The following is an 11,703-nucleotide window of genomic DNA, read 5'->3' as shown; positions in this document are numbered from 1 at the left end:
AAAAACACCCTCTTAATTAAAACTATTAAGAAACTAATTATATTAACATCGTTTGACTTTTCAAAAAAAGTACACAGATACTTCTCCGGTTAGTAGACCGTGAGTTGACCGTTAATATTGACTGTTAATTTTTTTGAACATACCAAAAATACCCCTCAGGTATCATAAAACATTTTTAAACTATATATAACATTGGAAATGGCGTTTTATCCTTATTTAACACCACAAAATGAATTTAGTTAATTTTTAGAACATTAAAAAATGTAATGTTATAATTAACGTGCTATTTATAAATTAGTATTTGAGTGTAAAAAATACTCTCTAATGTAATATTATTTATTTTGCTAAATTTCTCATATACTATATTTTGTGGTAAATTTCCCATGAAGTATAGCATAGGGAAAATTTGACATTTGATTATTATTGGTTGAAATGTTTACTTTTTTTATACAATTATTATAACTTTGGCATTTTCTAATTATCTTAAAAATAAAAATTTACTTCTAAAACTTTCAAAGATTAATAATTATGAGAAAAAATATATTTTTAGCATTTTAAATAGCATTATGCATTAGAGTAAAAATAAAAATAACATATCATATTACATTTTTAATGTTAAATATACAATTAGTATTAGCTTTTGCATTAGAAATGGTCTTACACATTTATAATTATAATTTTCACTCTAACAAAAAGAAATATTTTTTTTCATATTTTTTAAATCCTTGTTTTTATAATGTTCTCCATCCACTAAAATAGCATATTAAATTAAAAAACCAGTTAATATTTGGTGCAATATTAGGGCCAATTAAAATAAATATTAAAAATTTAACGGTCAGATTTGTGTGGGTCTGTATTAAAAATTTACAGTGCGCCACATAAAACTGCTCTTACTGTAGATCTGACCATTAAAAATTAATCAAACAGTAAAAACACTTGTCCTACTAGTAGAGTAAAATAGCTTTCCATCGTAAAGACTACTTAACATAAATAATAGACTTATACAAAATCAAGACTCTTTTGGTGTTGCAAATGAAAGGACCTGCTAATAAAGTTGGGTGAGGAAGCAATACTAGTTAGAATATTAGAAAATTAATGATCCATTTAGTTTATGGGTTCAAACTAAATTATTTGAACTAAAATCTATTTTTTTTTCTTGAAAAAAGTCAAAAACTGTATCGGATTTATTTGAACCTGAGTTTGAAAAACAATCACTAAAATGATATATTTAACTAGTATTTAAATTACTGCTGACTTTGTTATTATTATGATGATGACACAATATATTATACAATCATAAAAAAGATTAAGATTATATTATACAATTATAAAAACGATTAGGATGATACAATTATAAAAATACCAAAATCACGACTTTTTTGCATTTACTTTATTAAGTTGAGCATGTGAAAAGTACATGATCTGCGGCACTGTAAACAAAATTTAAGAATAAGGATCTCTTTGTTTCATATTTTTAAATTTAAATTATTAATTTTATTTCAGTATTTTTTTTCTTATAAACAAATTAAATTTTAAACGTCAGAATTAAAAATTATAATATAAGTATACCTTTTAAACAGACTCTCAATTTAAAAAGTGGACATGTCACCTTCAACACATCGCACTTAAGCATAGGAAAACTAAAATGACATGTTTAATCTGTAGTCAATTATCGTCGATTTAGTTTTCATAAAATATTATGCATTATTTAGTGATTATACGACTATTCTGTATCACCAACTTGCATTATATATTATACAATTGCCATTCAAGTTGCTAATTATAATTGAAAAGCTTGTATCATACAATTATGGCATTTTTCACATTTATCTTTGAACTTGTAAGCAACTTGTCCTAGTAACTTTTAATTTTAATAATTCGCTGCCCAATTTATAAACTGTTGTAATATACTTTAATTATGATGATGATTGTGTCAAATTGGTGACTAAAAGGCACGTTTTACAAAAAATTCAAGTATAATTTAAATCAAATATAATTCTCAATTCTTTAAATCTGATAAAAAATTAGAATAAAATTGATAAAATAAGGCACATTATAATAATTTTACAAGTTGGAGAAAGGGGAAGGCTAAAATTAGAGGTTCTTAGAGCAAGATACGAAAATCTTATTTTTTATTATATTTAATTTTGATCTCACCAAATGTTTAGAAATCTATTATCTTTAAGAAACGAGGTCTACCTGGAAAACTACAACGCCATCTGTGTCTTATTTTCTTATGCTGAGCAAGTGGGGAACGCTCAGTTCCAAAAACAAAAAACAAAAAGAAAATATGCCGGTCTATTAATAGTGTCAGAAACACAGTTGAATTTGACAAAAATACATCATATAAAAAAAGTCTGGCGGCTGAACAGTATTATCAAAGAAACTCTCAAAGAAAAAACAAAAAGAAGAGCTTGCGCTGTACCTTAGTATTATACTAGCCTGAGTCAGGCACGTGTTTATTGTGTGGCTATGTTTAAAAGAAATTGTTATAAATTTATTCTCATAATAGAAAAAAGTCTTATTTATTACTCATAATAATTTTTATTAAATTATGTTAAATTCTTATTTTCTTTAATTGAACTTAATTTTAATTGTTTGAAGTTTCATTATTTTGTGAGGATATCAACTTACTTGCTTGAATGAAATTTGAAGGAAATGTTTAATACTAATGGGAAATAATATTAATTTATTTAATTATCAAAATTTTATTAAATTGCCCATATCATTTAATAAAGTAAATATAAAATAAATAAAAACTTTGAACATATTTGAGAATAATTAATTCAATAAATTAATTAAAAAAATTTATAGAGGTCATGTTTGAAAAATGATATTGAGAATACTTTGTAAGAAATATTTAAATTAAAACATGAAGAACAAATAAAAATATAAATTATTAAGAATAAGATTATAAATAACAAATACCGAAGTTTAACTTGATTTTGATTACATTACTTTGTTTGACTTGACCGACTATTCACACACAAAGAAGAGAGCTAAAAAACAAAAAAAAAGAAAGGAAAAAAGGGGAAAAAAATAGATCAAGACTTGAGATAAATTAAAATTAATAGATCAATAGTTTATATAAGTTAATAAATAGGTCAAATTATTATTTTCGTCTATAATTTTTCTAGTTATGAACCATAACTTGACAAGTTATTGTTCATAATTGTCTATAACTTATCTGACTATGAATTATAACTTAATAAATTTATCTATAATTTATCTGATTATGAATCATAACTTGATAAATTATGACTTATTAATTTTTATAATAAAAAATTGATTTATATACTTTCTTAAGTTTTTCATATGATCTATTTTTTATTATTTTCCAAAAAGAAAAAACCAAACTTGAAGCCAGCTGGGCACGATTTCTCACGCATAGCTCTCTCTCTCTCGGCAGATTAGCACCAAAAAGCCCAAGGCAACATAAACTGAAAAAAATCAAGTCGAGGGCAAAATCGTACAAACACACTAACGCCCAGTTGAAATTCCCAAAAGCCCGCACCCAGCAAAAGAAGAGAAAAAGAAAAAAGGGCAAGACAGACATTTCGTAAAGAAAAGGCCAAAAAGACCATACACTATTAAAAGAACAGTAACTCCACTACCTATTATATTATATAGTATATAGTATATAATGTTATTGTCAGAAGTAGAGGTATATTCAGTGCACCCAAACCAAATCAAATAACGTACGTTAAGAAAACTGAAAAAACTCTCAACTCGAACGTTTGGATGATACTTAATTGAAAGGCTTCGAACAAAAACTATGGTCAACTTGTTGATGAGACATCACATATAAAATTAGTCTAACACATTTTAAAAGTTTAACTTGATCTAAAAAGTTAAATATTAAGTCTTCAATTTTTTTATGTATATAAATTATTTCATATTTTTATCTACTTTTTATGTAAGATAATACACACATGTATTTTTCTCAATAATTTCTCTCATGTGTGTGTTCACCGAGCTAGAGCTGAAACCACGTGCCACACCAACCGAGTGTGAATGTTCTGATACCATTTATTGGAAAGACACTACATGTGAAACTGACCTAACACACTTCAAGAGCCCAATTTGACCTAATAGTGTATTTAGAACTCATTCTAAAATAATTTATTTTTTTGTATGAAAATGAAAATGAAAATGTTTTCAATCTCAGATAGAAATCATTTTAAAAAATGCGTTTGATAGTTTTATCAAGAGATTATTTTCAGTATAAAAAAATTTATTAATGTCTCTCTCTGCTCGAGAAAGGAGAAAACGAAAACAAAAAATGAAAAATGATTAAAAGTCATTTTTTATTTCTCTCACATTTTACACTAAACTAAAAAAATCATTTTTATTTCTGTTTTTTTATCTTTAATTGGGCCAAACGTCATTTTTGAATCGTTTTTAATTTTTTTTTCTCAAAAAACGTGAAAAATAAAAATAAGAACAATTTCAAACACAACAAAAAGGTTAACATATTAGATTTTAGGTCTTTTCATGCATATAATCCATCTTCATTCATTTTTTATGTGGGACAATACACACATATATTTTTCTCAATACTAATCTGGTAAGACAAGGAAATGAAGGCCATATTTATTTTATCAATTTGAGTTTAGAATTCGAGTTTTGTTACAGTTAAAAATTTTTAAAAATAATCACATTTAATTTTTTTATTATAATAAAAAATTTTCATATAAAAATTAAATTTTAACTCGAATTAACGAACTAAACGCATCGAATTGACTCTCCGCAGGAGCTCTTAGAGCATAGTACCCCTCACAGATCCGATCTTTTTTTTTTTATATATATTTTTGTCTTTAAAGTAGCGCAAATGCTCAAGAATGAATTTGCGACAACGGTGAGATTTCGTTCCGCCATAATTGATCAGAAATTAATTGAAAGGAAGCAAGTAAGCCCAGCTCAAAGTTTGCAGAGAAGAGATGGTAGCAATAATTCTCTCTAAAGAATATTATTCACATGATTACGTTGTGGTTAGTTTTTAGCCTTGTGGCCACCTCTTTTCTTTTCTCTTCTTTTTTTTAAATTTTGAGTAAAAATTTTCCGACTTTTAACTTTTTTCCCCCTTTTTATCAGCACCACTTAGGAGAATAATGAGCTTATCTTGTGTTTTGCCGGACTGCAATAATTTTTTTTTTGTCGTTTACGAGATGGGTTTTCAACCCATGTGGGCGGAGCCCATACTTTTTGAAGAAATTGGCCTCGTTCGATTTGAGATATTTATTGACCTCGTTTCGAAAAAGAATTTGTATCATAATTTAAATTATAATTTATTATTTATTATAATATTTTTTTTATAAAAAATATATATAAAATAAGAATAATTTTGAATTTATGAATTAAACGTTCTTTTAATTTTAATTTTATTATTCGCTCACACTTTTTTAAAGAAATTGGCCTCATTCATCTTATTAATTTAAAATTTTTCAATTCTAATTTTATTATAATTAAAAAATTTTATAAAAAATTACATTTAATTTTTTTATTACAGTTAAAAGCTCACATAAAATTATATTTTTACTCAAATTAAAAATTTAAATCACTAAACTCAACGAGGCTAAAGAAAAAAAAGGCACCAAATGGTGCCTAATAATCCAAAATAAAAACACCGAATTCAGTGCTGACAAATGAGGAAACCCAGTTGTTTTTCGCAGCTGACTAAGTGTGAGAGAAAATAGTGAGATTATCACGTGTGAGAGAAGTTTTTTTTTGTTGAGACTATTCCTTAAATTATTATTAAAATTTGAGAATTTATTATATATCCATTATTATTATAGTGAAATTTTTTTTCTAACTGTGCCGTGATTTTTTCCTTTTAAGTTGAAAGGTTTTTTACTAGATAAAATTTTTAATGCCCATTTTATTTTTTCGCTTAAATTTGATTCTGAAGAGAAATTGAAATTTTGTCCATATTCCCAACATTAGTGGTGATATTCTTTTTTAAAAACAAAAAGAAGTTATTCGGTCATAGTAGGAAGCTTTATAATATATTAACTTATCTGAGCTGTTTACTTTCTTTTCATTTATAGAAAACAAATAAAAAGTTTCCCACGTTCTGGCTCGATTAACAATAGCTGTAACAGACTAGTTGCCCTTACATCTTTGAACAACGTTTTCTCAATATGCTTCGTGAACGGGACAAAAAGTTTTGTTTTGAATTAGAAGATTTCTATTCATGAAGTTCTAAGAAAAAGTAGTTCATGGTGCAATCTCTGCAGCATAAAAAGAGGCGCGTCAATTTTGATGTAGCGCGGGAGCATAAGAGAAAGACGCACACGGAAAAAGGAATACAACATCTTTTAGCATCCGTTGATTTACTAGAAATATACAGAAAAATATAAGAAGGCGTCTACTAACCAGTTATTTCACCTATTAAATCTCGAGTCATTCTATGTATATAAATCATTTCACATTTTTATTAATTTTTCATGTGAGATAACACACACATGTACTTTTCTCAACAATCTCCTTATTATGTGTGTGTTCACCGAGCTCTCCCTAAACTAAAATTTTAAATAGCTGACACATCTAAGCATCACACTCTAAATGAGAATTTACCATGCGAGTCCACCAAATGCTCCACCATCCACACCTGTAACAGAAACCGAGTGTGATCGCTTGACCCGAACGAACAATAGGCTCTAATACCACTTATTGGGAAGACTACACATGTGAAACTGACCCAATACACTTCATAAGCCTAACTTGACTCAAAAAATTAATCTATTAGGTCTTGAATCCTTCCATGTATATAAATTATTTCATATCTCCATCTATTTTTTATGTGAAACAATACACACATATATTTTTCTTAACACAACTTCTGCTGCATTTTGTTGAATATTAAAGCTTCTGCAAGCTAAGAAAATTATATAATTCTACAGATACATACGAGCTAATGAAGGCAACTGATTGAAAAAAAGAAAAAAGAAAAAGAAAGCTAGTGAAGGCTACTTTTAAAGCAGACTGTGTTAAGAATTAGGCACCATAGCTTTATATTACCGAGAGCAATAAGAAAAAAGATAAGAAATCAAGCAAAAACAAACACACAAATATATAGAGGTTCGTCTCAATGTGAGACTATCTTCTTTTCAGTTGATTAGTAATTAACTATGATGAATAAGAAATTTACAAGATAAAATTGCACAGCTCACAACTCTTCGTGTTTTCAACTGCTGCAGTAATTTATTATGATGAATAAAAAGTTTACAAGATAAAATCGCCTTAATGTGAGACTACGATCTGCAAAGTCCTCGGTGTTAAGGCAATGAATTGTTGAGGCATAATTATTTTTCACAACTTAACACACTGCAAATCAAACTCAGTTGGCCTTAAGCTAGCAAGGGTGAATCTAGTTGCTCGTTTCTGGTTCGGATTAATGGACTATATATATCTTGTTGTTCATAAACCATGAACCTTCTGCTACATAAATTTAAAATGGAACATTGTATTTAATCATCAATTAAAGGGTTGGATTGAAACACTTACGAAACTGAAGGACAATATATAATTACAGCTAAAAGAAGTGTGAGACAAACTGTCACTGAAATTACAATTTATCAAGCTAAGAAATTTCCATTTGAAACTGATCATGAAATAAATTTCATACAATGATATAATTATATTTCATCAGTACACAGATAAAAAAAGGAAAGTTATTTATAGAAGATGTTAACAAAGATAAAGTTAAGTTCAACCCTAAATTTTTGCAAGCTCTTACTCTATCTCATGTTTCCTTTAATGTTTATTAACTATTACCCTCAGCAAATTTTCACTTTTTCCCTTGGATTTGCTGGTCTTATTACTACTTTACCGCCACCATTTTTGTTCCAGCCAGCTCTTCCTCCTCAGAGAACTGTATGCCCAAGCCAAAATGATTCATCAGCAGCCAAGTGAAAGTCAGAAGTTCTCCACCTCTACTTGGCTGTTGTGCATGTATGATTGGTCTGCAATTGATGGCCGCGTAACACATCAATTCCTCCCACATTCGATCCATTATGTCCCACCGTTCATCGCCCAATTTCTGAAGCTGTTTCGCAAGGATACACGCATCGAAGAACACAGATTTGCTCTTAGGACCCTTCACAGCAGCTGGTCTGAATTTTGCTTTCATTGAAGTTATCTTCCTTAGTGCATCCTGATGGTCCGTTATGGAGTGCTTGCTAAAAAATCTCTTGGCCTCTGCAGCAGTATCTTGGAACGCTATGTACCAATTGCCCAAAACTGTGGACAACATATTTGGCTGCATGATCAGCAGATAAAACATATAATCTGAAAGAATCTTGCACTTCCTTTCAGCTTTCTTCTCATCACCACTAGACATTTCTGCCTTCATTTTAGCTTTCTCCTCATCGCCACTTGACTTTTCTGCCTTCGTTTTAGCTTTCTCCTCATCGCCACTAGAATTTTCTGCCATCATTTTAGCTTTCACCTCATCAGTACCACTAGAATTTTGTGCCTTCATTTCAGCTTTCTCCTCATCACAACTAGAATTTTCGGCTTTCATTTTAGCAGCTTTCTCCTCATCGCCACCAGAATTTGCTTCCTTCGTTTTAGCAACTTTCTCCTCATCACCTCTAGATCTTTCCACAAGATAACAGATCTCAGTGGCTATGTGCCACAGAAGAAGGCTTTCTGTGTATTGGAACTCGCTGACGCTCCATTTGAGTTTGATCTCAGTAGCAAAAGGACTCTGTGACAGAGCTGAATCGCCTCTTTGTTGACTTTCTTGCTCTGCATCTCTTAAAGTGACTGCCTTCTTGGATTTTCTTATAAGATTGTCGAAGATGAATTTCTTCAGTTCTTCAGTTACCTCCTTTGAAGATGAATACCACAATATTTTAATCTTGTCAAGAATTCCTGAAACATGAATACGGCGAGCAAAGTTGTAGAGCCGTTCATGACGTAATTCATCTAGACAATAATTTATCATGTTATACTGGAACACCAACCTCGACCACTTTGATCTCTTTAAAATTGTTCCAGCAAAATATCCCCTCCAACTCTTCTCCTTAGGGACTACTGCAAGAGACCAATCCGAGAAGACGAGCTTCATCATAGATATGGCATCAAGGACAATGGCTCCAATAAGCAAGGCATATGTAAGGATAATTTCTAAACTACCAAACCCCTTCTTTTCAACTTGCAAAAAATACATGGAGGCACCCAATAAGGAAAAGAAACTCAAACCGCGAAGGATGTACCCCGTTGTATTGCGCCCCACAACCACCTTGGTGTGGAGAACCTGGAACATTAAGCTAAGCTCGTACTCAATTAATCGAAAAGCACGCTTATGATCGGTAATTTCAAGGAACATCTTTCTGCTCGAGTCTCGGTCAGTGGTGGTCAAAAAGAAGCCGACAATGAGTCCTTTGAACCGTTCGAAGAGCATGTATGCCCTCAGCAGAACCATCATCTCATCCATAGGTTCTGAATTGACCATTTTAGGATCAAAATCTGGATCATGGGAGCTCCCAGTAACACTACCTGCTGCAGCGTTTGACATTGTCGTCATCTCCGCTTCTATTGGAACCTCGAGCATCCGCGAAGCATACGTTGTCGAAGTTTCTTCGTAGTCAGGCCCAGGTTCTGGCTTCGGCAAAGCAGTGGCACCAAAACGATCTAAGCTCGCGAGGTAAAGCGCACGCGTTCTCTCTGCGTACTTGACAATCCCAACAAGGAAGACCAACACCGTAGGAGTCAGGAGCTTGTTATGGGGAAGCGTCAGAAATAAACTATAACCAGCAGCCAAAGCCTGTAAGAAGAGTCCGAACAAGTGCCTAACCCAGAACTCGTTGTCCTCGAGTGCAAAAGAAGTGATGCTATCGGGTCCGCCAAGATGCACCAAAAGAAATGAAGCCCAAAATGCAGAAATTTCTTGATTATAATTGGATTTTCCGTTGTTGGTGACGTGATGACCATTATTACAAGATTTGTCGGAGTCATGGGTTTTGGTAGTCAAACCAATGGCAACAGCGGCGATCCAGTCGGCTAGCAGGTATGTTCCCCAGATAAGAAAGACCAGAAATGAGTTTTTACGGCGTTGCCTGGAGGACGCAAACAACACCAAGAAAGCCTGTAGAGACAGGCTTAGCAGAATGCAGCAACGAAGATTCCATAAGTCCCAGAATTTCTTCACCTTGTCCGGTATCGGTAGCTCCATTATCGATCACGCATATACTACTAATAACTCACTCTTCTTAATTAACTAGCTAGTCTCAAGAGATGATTTCGATTTACAGTATTCCAAACAATAAAACATCATCGGTCTGCTTTGTACGAAAATTGGTGCTATAATTTGAATTATAATTTATAATTTATTATAATATTTTTTTTTTATAAAAAATATATTAAATTAAAAATAATTTTAAATTATAATTTTAAATTTATGAACTGAACATTTATTATATTTACTAACAAATAATATGTCAACGACATACTATTGCTACTCATTTTATCAGTTTCTTTACTTATATTTTATATTTATTTTTTAAGACGTGGAATTTATTAATATAATATATTATTATTTTAAAAAGTAAAAAAATAAAATTTATGTGTTAATTTAGTGACGTCTTATTGGTGGGAATGTGGATTTCCGATAAAGCCCATTAAAAAGGGGCACTGATAAGAAAGGTACATACTGTGTGTTTTCAAGACGAGAGACCCTCCCTCTCACCATTGCAGCCTTATGGCCAAATTTCAGCCTTTTGAAGCGACCCCATTTTCCTCTTAACTGAATTAATTAACTCAAGACTGTAAGTTTGGGTTATACTAAACAGGCCGGTTGAATCCCATCACTATTAGTTTCAGCTTAACCCCGGCCTTCATCTCTATATCAGGTCAAAATTTCAAGTCTAAAAGTTTATTCAAATCATCGACATCGAGTTAGTCCGACCTAAATAATTTTTTTAAAAATTTTCTTATAAAATTCTGAACAAGTCAGATTGAGCCGTTTCTCTCCCATTTAAGACTGGTTTGGTCCGGTTTGAAATTTCTCCTCTAACTCACTGCTACAATTTTTTTCTTTACTCGTTTTCCTTTTTTTTTTTTTTTTTTTTTTTTTTTTTTTTTTTGTCGTTGTTGTTGATGATGAAACCTCTCTCATTTTCCTTGTTCCGCATCAAATGCGATTCAATTTTATGAGTTCACCTATCATCTCTCTTTTTTTCTTTTTATTTTTTCTTACTAGAGTTTGTCTATTTTCTATATGTTACTATATCTAAGGGGAGTTACTCTTTATGAACTATTACCTATTATTTATTAGGATTATTATCACTTATACTTTTTGAATTTTGGGGTCACCCCACTTTACACTTTGAAATTTAAAAATTTTTATTTTATTACTCTAAACTTTCATGAATTTTAATTTTGTCCCTGCCGTCTTAATTTTCGTTTAAAAGAGGGAAAATATCTCATATGCACTCACATATATGATGTTTGAGGGTAAAATTGTAATTAAATTTTTTATGATTTGCACCTATGCCCCCTGAACTTTTAAATGATCACCCCCACTTTACCCCCTGATTTTGGAGTTGTCCTCACTTTGTTCTCTGAACTTTAGAGTCGCTCTCACTTTACCCTATAAACTTTAAAGTCACATCCACTTTGCCCTTTGAACTTTTTCATGTTTCTTTCCATACTATTTCAAACTTTGAATTTCTCTCATTTTGAAAAGTATAGTATTAA

The 11,703-nt window shown here is 30.8% G+C and overlaps 1 protein-coding gene across 1 annotated transcript; it reads right to left on the bottom strand.

Moving 5' to 3' along the window:
- Window positions 1–7,822: 7,822 nt before the first annotated feature.
- Window positions 7,823–10,180, bottom strand: LOC21386749. The gene has a single exon (XM_010099132.1). The coding sequence runs from the start codon at window positions 10,178–10,180 to the stop codon at window positions 7,823–7,825; it is 2,358 nt and encodes a 785-aa protein (XP_010097434.1).
- Between the last annotated feature and the right edge of the window lie 1,523 nt (window positions 10,181–11,703).

The sequence above is a fragment of the Morus notabilis genome, unplaced genomic scaffold (genome assembly GCF_000414095.1).
Source record: "Morus notabilis unplaced genomic scaffold, ASM41409v2 Scaffold2316, whole genome shotgun sequence".
NCBI classification, from domain to species: Eukaryota; Viridiplantae; Streptophyta; class Magnoliopsida; order Rosales; family Moraceae; genus Morus; species Morus notabilis.
The sequence above is the reverse complement of the archived record's forward strand: the minus strand, read 5'-3'. Positions and strand labels throughout refer to the sequence as shown.